Source organism: Lycorma delicatula, chromosome 2, assembly GCF_047948215.1.
Source record: "Lycorma delicatula isolate Av1 chromosome 2, ASM4794821v1, whole genome shotgun sequence".
Lineage (NCBI taxonomy): Eukaryota > Metazoa > Arthropoda > Insecta > Hemiptera > Fulgoridae > Lycorma > Lycorma delicatula.
The window spans coordinates 38,278,693-38,295,435 of record NC_134456.1 but is presented as its reverse complement, the minus strand read 5'-3'; the positions used below and the strand labels follow the sequence as shown (position 1 = coordinate 38,295,435).

General features: G+C 31.7%; 1 protein-coding gene across 3 annotated transcripts in view; it reads left to right on the top strand.

Annotated features, from left to right (window-relative positions):
- Positions 1-16,743, top strand: part of Set2 (SET domain containing 2) — a 104,958-nt gene that overhangs the window by 5,298 nt on the left and 82,917 nt on the right. For all 3 annotated transcript variants that reach the window (XM_075358733.1, XM_075358730.1, XM_075358734.1), the window contains 2 exons: positions 6,726-8,875; positions 14,908-15,027. In XM_075358733.1, the coding sequence (XP_075214848.1) occupies positions 6,795-8,875; positions 14,908-15,027 (2,201 nt within the window). In that variant the 5' untranslated portion in view covers positions 6,726-6,794. The remainder of the gene's footprint in view (positions 1-6,725; positions 8,876-14,907; positions 15,028-16,743) is intronic.

Sequence of the window (16,743 nt, the reverse complement as noted above, 5' to 3'; positions counted from 1 at the left end):
TGTTGCATCTCTGTATTTATGATCTCTCAAACTTTTTAGATAATGCAGTTTTTGGACTCTGGCATTTGGTAAATGCCATCTAAATATGTATGTTTTTTTTTTTTATCAATTTCTGAATTTTGTGTGTGTGATTGTGGTGTATTTTTATTGTTATTCATAATTTACATGGAATGTAAGCAAAAAGAAAACTGATTGTAATATCAAGTGACAAAAAGATTTGATAGTATCAGAAAGTAAAATTTTGTGAATTGTTGCGGATTTTGGTGTTTGAGTAATCTCAAACACCAAAGTCAAGGCATTACATCAGTGGTTTATCTAATTAAATAAAAAAGTAGTGATTCCATTATCAGATCCGTTTTTCAAGAAAACATTATAATATAAGAAAAATTATGAAATTTTTTAGAAAAAAATAATAGAAGGACAATTTTTGTTAACTTTCATTATTTTTATTTAATGTAATTTATTTTTATTATAAAATAACATAATTCTTTATTTCATAATGTACCTTTATTTTGTGCATCTTGTTAATTAAATACTGTATTTTTTGGTACCCACTACTCCAGTTTTTTGTACCCCTTATTTGTCTAACAAGGGCAGGTGGTCTATTCACAATGAATTTTATTGATCCTCTTTGCAAGTATGATAGTGTAGAGTGGGATGTCTTCTTTAAATCCAAAATGGCAGCTTCCAGGTTGATCTCTTTACCAAGTAAACTACATTTAAAGATTTTCAACTAGCTTATTTGTATATGTAGTCACAGCAGCGTGGTAGGCGAGTGATAAGCATTCCAATCTCATATTCAGGCGGGTCTCGGTGTTTAGTTTTTTAACTTTTATTTTTTCTTAAGTGTAGTATATGAGATGTGGCTGTTAAGTAAAAAGACTAATGTTGCTACAGCAGAACTGTGCATGCACCAAATTCATACGACCAACAGCTGAAGCCTTCTCTTTTGATTGTTGCCACTCCAGTTTCTGTAGACATATTATTCTGACCGCGGCCTTTGTTTGGATAACATTTGTTTTGCTGAATAAAATGATAAGTGTGTTAGAGTAAAGAGTTGTGAAATTTCATATGAAACATGGGAAAACCACTTTGAAATTTATATTAAAAAAAAGTATATGGCAATAAATGTTTATCACGTGCGCAGGTTTTTGAGTTATTTAAGCACTACCAAGATGGCTGAGAAGACATTGAAGATGAAGATCAAAATTCAAAGCAATGATAATTGTTTTTGTCAGTGTTCATGGGATTGTGTACCTTCACTGGGTTTCTGAAGGTCAAACAAAATATTAATCAACATTACTATCTTGAGGTCCTTGCTCAACTCCGTGAAAAAATACAAAAAAATAACTTGAACTGTGGAAGAACAAGTCATGGGTTCTTCATGGGTAGGACAACACAGTAGCTCACACTGTATTATCTGTCAAGACATTTCTAGCCAATTATAACATCCCACTATAAGACCATCCACCTTATTTGCCTGATCTGGCACCATGTGACTTTTATCTGTTCCCCAACGTCAGATCTGCATTAAAAGAGAAGATTTCAGACCGTTGAAGCTGTGAAAGGAAAAGCGGTATACGTCATGAAAGAGCTCACAAAAGAAAATTTGCAAACAATGGAAAATTTACATAGAGCATTGTAGGGATAGAGGAGGGGTGTATATTGAAAGGGATAATAACTAATTATGTATAAATTTAAAATAAAATATTTTACAGCATTACTCTTGTTATTTAATAGCCACACCTCGTAGATTATATTTTATTATACAATATCCATAAAATAATAGTGGAGTTTTAAATGCATATAGCTTTGGAACACAGCATTGTAGAGAGATGAATTATATGTTAAGTGAAACACTCCCAAGTTTCTTACCTGTACAGTTGATTTTGATGTGTGCTTCCTTAGCTGCCCAGTAGACGTCAATACCATATCCATTCTCTTGCCATACATGGCAGAAACGACATGATAGAAGAAACAGCTTCATGATCCTTTCTTTTGAATGGTCCAGATTTTCAACTTGAACGGAATACATTAGTGTTTTTACATAACCTCAGAAATAGAAATCCATCGGGGTAATTGGGGATACGGAGGTCTGGAGACTGTAGTGGCCAGGTAAAATCCATTCTTCTTGTCTGACCCATCACTGAGGAAGTGTTCTATTAAGAAAATTCTGCACTATTGCGGCAGGATATGGAGGAGCTCTGTCTAACAGCAAAATGGAATTCTCTGGTATTTGGATAGCTGCATACCTTCTAACATACACAGAAAGATGTTCCCCATTATTGTTTTTTCAGAAAAAGAGTGCCAATAACTCTGTCTCATCCAATAATGCACCCCACATTCACTTTTTCACTATCACGCTGATGTTCAGTAACTGCATGTGGAGGTTTAGTACTCCATATACAAACATTATGTTGATGTACTCATCTGGAAACATGAAGTGCTGAAAATGAACTTGTTTAAAAAATCATCATCCTGTTCTAATCTATACAAATTTCTACAGCAAAATCAAATCATTTCACACTTTGTCATATGGATGAAATTGTTGTAACACCTGAATATTAAACACAGTGAAACATAACCATTACACATTGTAAACAGTTGTTTAGGAATGCCCAACTATCTAGAACACGCTTGGATTTTTTCGGGCTACGTAAGAAACTTGTCATAATGCTTCAATCATTTAATCAGACACTGGTGACTGTCCTGGACATGTTTGCTTCAGTAGCCTGCCTGTTTCTTTGAGCTGTATGAAAATAACATTCGCTGAATGTTATTTTCATGCAGGGGGTCTTCATTCTACATAAGACTATTCTCACGCACCACATCTAAGTGACTCAAACATAGCAAACCACAACATTGAATCTTCCTTCATATCGCAAACATGAAGACTAATGCGCAACATGCTGCTTTTTTTACTGGAAACAGCATACATGTGCTAGCTTCTGCACACAAACTTGCAGTGTTTGTGTGCAGAATCTTTCATTTAACATACATATCTCTACAATGTTTTATTCTGAAGCTATAACTATTTAAAACCCCACTATTATTTTATGGACACACTGTATAATATTTATAAGAAAGAAACTATATTCTAGAAAAAAAACTATATCAATTTCATGTTTGCTGATTATTATTTTATTTAAATTTAGAATAATAATGATAATAAAAAATTATTTTAATTCATTTTTGCCTTTATGCTAGGCTTTCCATTCTATGCTTGCCGATTTTGATTCAGGAGTGAAATAATGGACCCCATGTCTAATCCCGTGTGACTATTTCATGTTAAAAAGTACTTCCCTGACATCGAAATAAATTGATTTGCCAAAGGCTCCGGAATTTTTTATCAAAATCAGTTTTGTTTTTGATTTTGAGTCTTGCAACCCACCTCACAGACTTTGCAGAACTCAAAATGCTTTGTTATAATGGAATAGGCATTTCCATGATTCATACCCACCTCCAAATCAATTTCATCAACTGTAAGCTGCTGATGTCTTGTCATGGATCAATTCAATGTTTTCATCTATCAGAGTTGTCCTGAAAATCTATTTTGATTCATTTTCTACTCAATTTAGTGTAACTTTTCAGCGTAATGCTCTCCTTAAAATTTACTGATATATTTGTAGATTTGGATACATGATCTCATATCCTCAAATTGCACATACAGTTTAGTAAAAATTTCATAGGATGTATTGTCGTCATTTGTGAGAAACTTCATAATAATGTTTTGTGTAACTGGTGATAGAACCTTTTGCTCTGATATGACCTTACTGACTAGACAGATGTGAGTGTGGAAGTCATTGGACAACACATATTCTCCTACTTCAACATCCCTCTATGTTGGCCCACTCTTTTTTTTTTGTGAGTGAGCTGTGAAGTCAGTAGTCCACTTTATATTTGACTGACCTTCATAATAATAACAGTTGTTATTATTATATTATTCTACTTAAAATATTTATCATTTTGCAATGATTAGTAATGAAATATAAATTTTAAAAATATAAATAATATTAAATATAGATTTTAAGTATTATGATTATTCTTCTATAATAGTCTCCCTTTTGTTTTCTGTTAACAAAAATTGAGCCTTTGTTGTTAATTCTTCTCTTTTTTCTGATTTCATAACCTGTCTATGAAATAATGTCTTCCCTCTTTATATACAGAGTGATTTACATAGTGTTACCGGTGATTTCTGAGTTCATTCTATTTGGAAAATAATGAAACAAGTTCATACAAACATGGGTAAATGCTCCGTTAGCAAGTTATGACTAGCGAAAGATTTTGCCCTGATTCTTAGGCAAAGAGTAAAATTAAACTATACTGAAATTCTAGGAACCCAAATTAAGTGGGTAAACTAGATGGTTTCTTATGGTTTTTGACCCAACAAATTAAATAAAAAAGCTTCCAAACCATACCTCTAGCAGTTTTCATAATCATTATAAAACAGAAAAATTTGCTGCCTAAAAATACTTTTTTTTACGTTTGTAATACAAAATGATTAATAAGTGTGTAAAGTTTATTATCAAAACTTGTAGAGAATTTAATTCTGAGAAAATTGATTGAAAATAGCTTAATAAAATACAAATATAAGTTTAAGAAATTACACTGTATGAAAATGAAGGGATTACATGTATAAAGCATGTTTGCTTTCCTTCAAAGTGCAATGATACAAATTATTGTGTTGTATTAAAAAAAAAAAAAAATAAAAAAACTACCAATATCATTCAAACAATAAAGTTAATGCATCTTTCTCAAATTCACTCAAATTGAAAATTTGAGAAATTATGATTTCTTAAGTTAGTAACAGTTCTCATTTTTAATGTGCCGTATAGGCATACTTAAGTGAACAATTTCCAGACTGATGGATTGGCTGCAGCAGGCCAGACTCCTGGCCAACAAGATTACCTGATCTAACACTGTTAGATTTTTGTGTGGGGATTGAATGAAATATATTATGTATAAGAGGAAAGTTCATACGCTTGAAGAGTTGGTTGCTCGTATTACAGGTGCCATAACACAAATTAAGTTAAGTCATGCAGAATTGTGGAGAGCAATGCTACCAATCCAAAAGTGTGTAGCAAAATGTATTGAAGTAGAAGTACACAGTTTTGAAAATTTACTGTAAACTTTATTAAATGCATCAATTACATTTTAAACTTTTTTAACATTGTATCAGTTTTATATTAATTTCATTTTCTGTAGCTGATATCATTTAAATGTTTTCATATGGTAAATATTAGTAATAAAATCAGATTTCTTTAAGCTTCTTTCAGCAAACCAGACATGTTGAAATCGTACAGTGAAAAGTCAACTGTGCAGTGGGTGTTCAAGAGTTTTCAAATGAATTTTAATGAGTTTATTGTGTGTCTGAGCTGCTGTATCTGACCGTGTGTTATCATGGAAAAGGAGGAAGTTATGAATCTGTTGCCGACTTTGTTTTTGGAATAAGTATTCCTGACATCAGCCAACAATTGGCAGTAGTATGCTGTACTTTTCTGTCCTTCATTTATGCAGGAAATCAATCAGCAGCACACCTTTGAGTCCCAAAACACAGTTTTCAGAACTTTTCCTGCTGACAAGCATTTCTTGGCCTTGATTGGTGCCCCCTCCTCACTTTTCCGCCTCACCGTACTTGTTCTCTTGCTTTTCAAGGTGTAGTTGTGGTCCCACATTTCATCACAGGTTACAGTATGATAAAAAATACTTCTTCCTCAAAGCAATTCATAAGCTGCTGACAGATGTCTATTCGGACATTTCTCTTTGCCGTGGTGAGAAGATGTGGAACCCACTTTTTTGATACGTTGCTTTATTCATGAGTGTCTGACAACATTGTATGAGCACTCCCAACATTTATAGCCTTTGATTCAATTTCAGTGATGATCACCTTCTGTAAGGTCATAAAAGGTCTGACTGTTAACATTGATGCTGGTTGGTAAATGATGTTTGTGACTTTCATTTTCCATTCCATCACAGCCACTGCAAAATTTTTTGGCCCAATCAAACATTTGAGTTTTTGACAGGATAACATCTCTGAACTGTGCCTGGAGTCGTAGTCAAAATTTCACAGGATTACACATTTTCATTGCCAAGAAATCGAATTATAATTTATTGTGCCACAGACAATTGTACCTCCTACTCAGACATTCTACTACTGATGTGTATGTGACATATGGGCGTGACAGGCCAGTTGCTCCCCTTCACACATATCTAACTAACTACCTGTAGCACATTACCACATTCACTATGCTTCCTCAGTCTGCACAGCAGAATTCTGGTTTACCATTTGAATTATCCTTGTATTCACAAGTATGGTATAGTAGTTAACTGTGTGGTAAATTGAAAATTTTACCAATTGTTTTGTATAAATGGTATACTTGTATATTTCAGGATGTCTCTTGCAAATTGAGACAATAAAAGAATCATATTGACTGATTTAAAAAAAAAATTATAGTGATGAAATATGACCTTTTCTGTTGTGTTGAGAGTAATGCAGGCATCTTATTTTATGTACCTGTTACATATTAGAAAGATAAGACTGTGAAGGTTGGGACTGACAGGGAATGCTATGTTTAATGTGGAATATATTTTTCTCCTGTTCAAATTTTGATCTGTTACATTTTTTATAATAATAAATTCACCAGTTACTTTTATTATTTGTGTTCTTTTGATTTATGGTTGAATTATAATTATACATAATTTAACTGTATGTATTTTGTTTTCAGGTGTTTATCAGCAAGAATTATTTATGAATATAGTAGTATGTGAAGAAGTGATATATTAATATAATTATTATGGCTCGTAATAGAAGAAAAGGAGGTAAAGTTATGGTGGATGTTAATAATGATTCTCAAAGAATTTCATCAAGTGAATCTGATGAAATACTGAGTGTGGATTCTAATTTATCATCAGTTAATGAAGATGTAGAACAGGAAGTAAATGAAGTATCAAAAAGTAGATCTGTGTTATTAGAGGGTGAAAGTAATAAGTTGACAAAAACTGAGAGTGAAGAAGCACTAGACAAAATTGAAGAATCAAAGGATTGCAAAGAAACTATCATTTCTTATAATAATGATGATTTAATGAAGGATCCAAAGTGTTCATTTAATATTAGTGAAAATGATAGTATTTCTAACAAAACTATATATTTAGAAAATGTGACAGACAGTTACCTTTGTAAATATGGTAATAGTCTTAGGACCAATAAAGGTATGCTTAAAATGTTTGAAAATGAAAGAAGTTTAATGCCACAAGATATTCAACAGATTGTTTTAGGTGATTTGAAAGAAGTTACTGTCGCCCAGTGTGAAGAGGTTGCTGTAGACAATGATGAAGATATAAACTGGGAACAACATGTTATTGTTGAAAATGTTATTTGTGAAGATGCTGAAATAGATACTGAAAGTCAAATAACAGAAGATGGATCAGAAAAAAATATGGATGGTTTTGAAAGTGATTATAATGTTAAAGTAGAAGCTGATGGTTATAAACATACAAAAATTTCTGATGATGAGTTTATTACTAGTACAATTAGTGTTGGTGATTATGATAGTAAAGATGTATATGAATATTCACAGGGTGGTTCATATGAAATAATTACAGTTAGTAAAGAAATGGATTATGAAAATAGTCAAGAATCAGAATCCTTTGATAATGATAATGAGATGGAAATTGAATGTGGTGATACAATCAAAGCTGTACTTGGTGTTGATGAACAGAATATTTGTTCCATTAACATCTCGAATGATAATTCAGATGATGATGATGATAATAAAGATAATAAAAATCTTAAAATCAGCAACAATTTGTTAAGCATTGATGAGGCAACTGATTCTATTAAAAGTAAATTAAAATTGAATGAGTTCACAGATTTATCTAGGCAGTCTGATGTGGTAAAAAGTAGTGAATTTAAAGAAAATAAGGTGAAGGATGAAAAAATTGACATTGATGAAGTAAAGGATTTCATTAAAAGCATTGATTTAGAAGGGGACTCTAACATTGCGCATAGTAGTAAAGTGTTTAGTGACAAGCAGCTAGGTGATAATACTGGAGGACAGTCTGATAAAATTTACTATAAAACTGAAAATGATGTGAGTGAAGAACCAGAAATAAATAGTAATATTGTTGACTCTACAGTATCAGAAAATAAACAGGTCGATTCATTTACGATATTTCAAAATATTAATGCTAAGAAAGCTGACATAGAAGAACTTGTTCTGAGTTCAATTGATTCTGATAAAAGTGTGGAACCTTCAGCAAAAAATGATGAGGAAGAGAAACAGCCAATGTTTAGGAGTAGAAGTGGTAGCTCAGATACGACTGGTTCAGGTTCAGAAAGTGGTTCTACTTCAAGTTCAGGGCGTAGAAGAAGCAGTCGAATAAAAACTGTTGTCGTGTCAAAACAAGGTAATGAGAAAAGTTCCTGTAAATCCATTAATCCGGTTACTGGCTCACCTGTCTTGGCAGCTCCTATGATACCAGGATTTGATTCAGATAAACCAGTAAAAGTTAAATCTCGTTGGCGACGTTCTAGTGAACTTGAAATGTGTTCTCGTGTTGTTTCTTCTGATAGTGTTTTAACAGTTTCTTCAACCTCTGCTGCTTTAAGCAGTGTTACTATTGCAACAACTTCAACCATTACTAGTACCCCTGTTACTTCAACTTCTGCTGATATTGCTGATACAACTTCAAATGATGCTGTGCCTTTACTTACTACAGCCTCTGTTACTACTCCCACAATGTCAAGTCCTGCAAGTAGTAGTACACCTCAGTGGTCGTCATCAGTTGAAGTTTGTAGTCCTAAACATGAAGAGGAAGTAGAAGAAAAATTAAGAACTTTTATTCATATTGATACCAATGAATATCTTACTGGCAGGTCAGTGTATTACATTATTGTAATTTTTCATATTATCTGACTTCAATAAATTCTATATTTAAAATATTTATTAACTGTGAATCACTATTATGCTTGCTTATGCATTCTTGGAGATTATTTTTTCCTGATTTATACCTAATAATACTAGTTAACAAAAAAAAATATATATATATTTTTCTTGTATCTGGAATCATACATGGTGAATTTAACTAATTTTGGGGTGCTGAATTCAAAACTGTTATCAGAATTTGTGTAATATGTCACGCTTTTTTTTAGATACATACAATTTATTTACCAATAAATACATTATCACTGTAAAAAAATTACTATTTTTGTGTATTCACTTAAAATTTGTTTAAATCAGCTAAATTTCTATTTATTCAAACACAGATAAATTGAAATACATTAATAAAATTTTAAAATAACAGGTTCTAAAAGTCTAAATCACTGGAAATGTCTTTAAAATAACAGTTTTTAAAAATTTAAATCATTGGAATTGTCTTATTTTTAATTTTTAAAATATGTTGACATCTTCCTTGGTACCGATACTCCAGTCAGAATATCCTGATGTAAATGTTCACCCTGCTCATTGCTGAAAAAGCCCAAATTTTCAGGAAAAAGTAGGTGGGAGTATAGGAAATGGATTTTTAATGATATCCTACATCGTAAATATTTGTTGTTTTGTAACAGTTTATTAACCAAAAAGAACATACTTTTCTGTTGGCTATAAAACCACCACCACCACCATCTTAGAAGGACCTCCAAGCAGCTAGTTCACCCTTTGCTAGGTTAATCATCAAAAGTTGAGCCTTTAAGCAGTTCCTTGATTAGTTGACCAATAAATATACTCTCCTTGATCATACCATCACTCAGTTTAGAAAAATTTATTTTTAATGATTAAATCTTGATCTGTCATAGTTTAATGCCTTTAAAATTTTTCATGAGTGAGTTTTTTTTTTTGTGGGCGAAAAACGCCTGAGCGCTATCATCGCCTGGAATTTTATTAATAAAAGGATAAAATAACTCCAAAATAATAAAGTTTATAAGGTGTAAATGTAATATTAATCATTTAATAAAAATTTATTAAAACAAGCCAAGAAGGCAGAATAAAACTCAAAACTAATACCACAGACAAAGTCGATAAAATATAAAAGTTAAAATATCGAATAAAGAAACTATATAAAACTTACCGAATTCCGATGGGTTGTGCAAAAGGTCCCCTCCCTGGATAGTAAAATTAAATACATAGAACCAAAAAAATCAAAATTGAAAGTAAAGGTTAAAATTATTAAAAAACTCTATATATGATAATATTAAACTTTTTGCAGTAACCTGGTACTATGCAAAAAGAGAAACATCCGGTCCAAAATTCTGTTGTTATTGCACAAGATATCACGGATGTTTCTAGGTAGATTAAACTGACGACGCAACGCCGCATAACATATGCAGTCCACGAGAATGTGGTGCACAGTCATGTGCATAGGGGTGGAGCTTCTCCTGACATTAGGTATTCGTGTGTGATCCTTGTATGTCCTAACCGTAACTGGCAGAGGACCACTTCCTCACGACGAGATTTTCTGCAAGAGGAGCCCCATGGCAACCCTGAATCTTTAATCCGTCGGAGTTTATTATCGACGGTAGTTGCCCAGTCACTTTGCCACCTTGCTCTCAGTGATTGTTTTATACGATTGATAAAATCAAAGGTAGTAACTCGGGTGGTGAAAGGAGGTTGAGTACATGCTTCTTTGGCAGCAGAATCTGCTCTTTCGTTACCTAGAATCCCTACGTGGCTAGGGATCCAGAAAAAACTTACCTCTGTGTTGCATTTATCTAACTCAGCGATTGTTTCATAAATGGCAATGACGACAGGATGTTTGGAATAAAAGTTTTCTAACGCCTGGAGAGCACTGTACGAGTCACTGCAAATAAGAATGCTCCTATATGCAGGGCTAACGATACTGTAACGATACAGAGCCCTATATATAGCAAGTAGTTCTGCGGTGAACACACTCGTAATACCAGGTAGGCCAAATATATAAGTCTTTTCATTGATAACAAAAGCACAACCAACGGTACCGTCTTGTTTCGACCCATCAGTGTATATCACCGCGTCTGGGTTCGATTTTGTGAGAATAAACTGAAACATCTGCTGGAAAACAGTAGGTGGTGTTGATCGTCTATCGTATGTTGTAAGGTCAAATGTAAAATTTACAAGGTTTATTCTCCACGGAGGATATGAGCACGGACATGATGGAAAATTTTATTTTATTTTTTTAAATATTAGAAACTCTAACAACTTTAAAATTATTCTTACAGATGTTCTTTACAGAGCTACTTTGACCAGCTCCTTCTTCCAGCAGTTTGGGCCCAATGACGTACATATAATTTGAAAGAAAGTAGTTTACCTTTGTAATATAAAGAAAATTATTCTATGAAAAATAAGGTTTAGGTGTCAGTTAATATCTTCAAGTTGATCCTAACACACCCCTTCTTCTGTTAACTCTACTACAAATATTTTTAAATGTTTTATGTACAAGCATAAATACATAAAGTATTTAAATGATTGATTAGTTGCTATTTAAGTAAAATAATGATTACTGACAGATATAAGAAACTACAATGGAAAAAGTGCATAGTAGAATTTTTGCTTAGATTATATTACAACATATGAAGTAGCTGATTTTAATTTAATCTTATATACTAGTATAATTATAGCATAATATTAATTTATATTCTTATATAAATGCGTTAGTATTAAATAGTTCTGGCCATAGGCTGACATCTGTTTGCCAATGAGGTTAAACTGTTTAATAGTCTTGGTACAAAACTATGACAGTAAATGCAAAATTTCAGACCGCCAACACTTGCACTTATTAAAAATATATTATGTACACTTACACAACACTAATACTTACATTTCTAACTAAAAGTATATTCATAGAATATATTAGTAAGTGTTACTAATGTTAGATGGTCCGATTGTGAAAAAATTTCATTTTTACTGAAATTTGACTATTTATCATTCTGCATCATTTGCAAACTTTTGGAATTTTTTAAAAACTGTAACTTCTTCATCTAAGTAACATTGTCATCATCATCCAAAACTGTAACTTCTTCATCCTCTTCTTAACATTGAAAAATGTTGAAGACCATCTAGTAAGTAAAATCACTTCAGTTTCTAACAGTTTCCTATTTAGAGAAAGTAAGTCTGTGACTAGAACATAACCTTTTATGAAAAACAAAAATATTGTTACAGTTTACAGAGAACTGTAAACTAGTAAAAAATTATGTGGTGTCCTATTGCTAGAGAGGTTCATGGTGATTGTTGGAAGTTGCTATCTCTTATAGTAGTTTGTAATGTCTGAATAATTAATTGTTCAGTATAAAACCTTTGTTAATAAATTGCCAAGTGATATTTTGCTGAGATCTTGATAGTGTGAATTTTAATAACAGAATTTTAACATTTTGGAAGTATTATGCACTACAGGTGTATTTCCTGTGTAAGGTGTATTTATAATTTCCTTATTTGTTTTAAAAATTATTTTATTTTTGAAATTGTTTTTTTTTATTTCTTATTCAATTTATGCTTTGGCGGATGGATTTTACTTCCATAATTGTTAATTTGGTCTTTGTTTGTAGAATTCTTTACAAATGTCTAATTTATGATTTTACTACTCATCTGCAAACTTTTGTGTATATTGTCTATAGTTAACTGATGTATGGCATTCTATGTTTTTTGGATAATAATTTGTCATCTGGTTGTTGAGGCCTTTAAATAAAAAAAAAAAACCTTACTTACTCAATCTTTCTGAGTGGCTTGAAATCAAGTAGAGTAACAAAATGCTCCTTGGTAAACACCCCAGTATATTTGTAGAAAAATTTTCAATAGACAAGGATGGGAACTTCTGTACATTCACTTACTATCCAACATTGCTTTTCAAGATTTATAAATAGATCCAAGAAAAGACAAATGTCTAGTCTTTATGATATTTAGTGGTTTAATGCTAAGTGTCTTAAGTCCTGATCCCCTTGCATTTCGTTCTGTTGTCTTTGTGTAGGTTGACATCAGCAAAGGTATACACTGGAAAAATTTTCCTTAAGCACAGAAAAACCTGAGAGAAAGGAGTCCTAAGGATTAAAGAAAGTATTACTGTATTTTATTGCAACTTATTGTATTTTATTATTACTTTCTTGTACAAAGTAAACGAAGTATTGTGATTGCAAAAAATTTTGGTTTTCAGATTTCAATGGAAATATCTGTTTTGACTATCCCTGAATCCATTTTGACTAGTTTCGGTGTGATGTCTGTATGTATATATACATATATATGTATCTTGCATAACTCAAAAACGATTAGCCTTAGAATTTAGGACTGTTGTAAGATCTATTTGTGCACTTGTCTTTTTGATTGCAATCGACTGAACCAAAAATGTCTAAAAATGTCTTCTTAACTGCAGTAATAAGGCCTCATTAAGTGCGTTTCTAAGTTATATCATCAGTGGTACTTATTCATTGGTTTTAGAGTTAGCAAAATAAAATTTTTGTTAATGAAATATTTGGATCTTAGGGGAAGGCACATCTGTTCGAATCAGACTTCATCTCCTTTTTTTTAATTTAAATATATTGATTTATTAATAATTATTAACATCTTATTGTAAAAAAAATTACGATGAATAATAATTTAAAAAAATAATATCAGAAGTTTTTAATGAAATAAAATTTTACTTTTTAAAAAAAATGTGTAAATGTAATTTAATAGGTGTACAAGGAAGTCGTGTTGTCCACATCAGATTTTTTTATGTAATTATGTACTTGTATTGGGTTCTTGTCACTTTTTGGCAAATATTTTATAAATTTTAAAATATCAAACAACAAAATAGCTGTTATGCTTAAAGCACTTGGGAGTTATAAGACATCTGCCAGAGTTACTTTTTATGATTGCAATGGTATTCAGTAGCCTGTATGTGGTAAAACCAGAGTGGAAGGTGTTACTTTTAGTACTGAATATAATTGTCATTTTGATGGGCTTAATGTAATAACATTTTTATCTTATATTTGATTATGAAGAAGCAGGAGGAAACTAAATTCATTACTTTTTCTAGTAACCTGTTTAATATACTGTTATATTTATCTTAGATAAAATAATAAATAATGGTTTATTTGTTTAAAAAATCATGAAATTAGCAAAAAAGTTTTTTTTTTGGAGGGGAAAGTTAAAAAGAGTGATGGATGAAAACAGGACCTGGAAGATTTTTAAGCGCAAAGTAGAAAGATTGAGTTGTGAAAGGAAACATCTGATAGTAGTTAGTGCAGGAAAAATAGGAAGGTAGGAGAAGATGGATGTATATAATGTATATGTAGATCCTTTCCCCCTAGTAGCTAGAATGGAATCAGGATAATGTACAATTACAGCAACAGATGATATACATTACTAGGAGAGCCCTGTGTAAGAGAGCAGTTAGGTACTTATCAACAGTACATGGAATTAACTAAAACATCTACAACAAAAGTTTTCATAAAACTAATGACACAAAAAGTCCAATTTTTTTTTCAAAATGTTATTAACTGGTTTTTGGTTAGGAAGCTTATACAAAACTAAAGCAGTTTTATCATTTTTGAGTGTAATGCAATAAAATCAGTGAAAATTCAATGTGTTGATAGTTAAATTTATTCCTTTTCAGCAGCATCAATAGAAATTGATAAAACTGTAATGGAGTGATTTAATTCATTTAACCCTTTGACTAGAAGTGGGGTATGCTTTGTAAATGAGAAATTTAGGTTTTTTCTTCTGTGCATTCTTTTTTTGTTTATTTAAATGTTTAGACACATTATTATTGTTGTAAGGTTAACTATATCAGTTTGTTCATACTCTATGTTCCAGTTATTTTATAGAGGCATGAAACTTGAACTGTCAGTCATATATATATATATTTTTAGGAGTTTAATCTTTAGTAAATATATGGAATAATTGTGGTACAACTTAAAATTAAAATTAATTTTACTTTCTTATATTCATTTCTATTATTTTGCAGGTCACGTAGTAAAGAAACAAAGAGAATGGTATGCGATTGTTTTTTAACTAAGGAAGAAGTTCAACGTGGTGAAAAAGGTTGTGGTGAAGACTGTTTAAATAGATTACTTATGATAGAATGGTATGTTACATTAATTATTCAATAGTAATATTTAGTATTACTCCCTGTTTAATTGTATTTATGTTCATAGGTTGAACTATCAAAGAGGTATTATTTGTATTTTTATTAATGATGTCTCTGATTTTAGTAAATAATCAGTTTCAGATTACTGACTTGCATATGAGCCTATTCTTAAAATCAAATCCATCAGTTTTGAATACAACATTTATTTAGATTGGCAAATGATGACTAATATCTGTCTTTTAAAAAAAAAATGTATTTAATATATATATATTGTTTTAGTGAAATTAATTGTTTTAAGATAAATGTTAAAATGTTATTCCTCTGCACTGTTAAATTTTATTAAATAAACCACCTAGTACAGGTTTTCTGAACTAATATTGTATATTAATCTGTACTAGGTGAGTTTATTTAATATATATATTCATCACCTCTCTGGATCACATCCAGAGTTGTAACTCGGGAATTTATTCCTACCCAAGGCTGACTTTGACTTGCCTTTGAAAGTCAAATATGGAAGGTCTTTTAAGAAAAAATCCACCGTAAATACCATCTCTGGTAAATACCAGAGAAGGCTGCATTCGGATCCGGTGGGCAGCTGCTTAAAAGACAACAACGAATCGGAGCGTTTGAAAACACCCAAAAACAACACAACTTCAAAATTGAGGATAAAACACAAGCAAATAAACTACATTGCCACTCACAACATTAATTCTTTAACTCAACCCGGCAAACTAAAAACTCTAACAGACATAATGGACAAACAAAAAATCCTAATCACAGGACCTCAAGAAATGAGAAACACCGATCAAGAGCCGTTTGAATCTCAGGGTTACAGAATTTACAAAGGAATCCCCGGGAAACGTGTGATGAAGAAATGCCCACAGTTTGGAACAGGATTTGCAATCAATCTTAAAATAATTGACTCAGTCGTAGAATTTAAGTCTTACTCCCCCAGGATTTCAACCTTAACCTTAAAATCAGCCAATAAATTCTACACCATAATAAATGTCCATGCTCCCACCAATGACAAAAACAATCTTAAAAAATATAGAGAAGAGATGGACAAATTCTGGGAACTTCTTGACCAAACTGCAAACAACATAAGACCCACCCCAAGATTTTAATAGGGGACTTTAATGCCCAACTTGGTAAAGAACGAAGATATCGTGATATTATCGGAAAATGTATATTAATGTAAGTAAATATTCTGAGAAACCTAGGGCTTCACCCTAAATTCGTAAACATGATAAAATTAACTTTAACCAATACCCAGTCCACAGTGAAATTCAGAGGTGAACTCTCTCAACCCTTCTACATAAAAACTGGATTGAGGCAAGGAGACGGCCTCTCACCACTCCTGTTTAACTGCGCCCTCGAATTTGTCATGAGAAAATGGTATGAAATAAATCCCAAAAATATAAAAATGGGTACTAAGAAAAACTCAATCACACTAAATTGCCTAGGATTTGCAAATGACCTCGCTCTTTTAGCAAATAATATTCAAGAAGCCAAAACACAAATCATGAGCCTTCAAAACCTAGCACAAAAGATAGGGGGCTTCATATCTCTTTCGAAAAAACTGAACTAATGGCCATAGATCCTCTGGTAATAGAGCACATTATAACAATCTATATAACAATCAATAACATTAAACAATCATAAAATTAAAATAGTAAAACAATTTAAATATCTAGGGGAAATAATAACTTATAA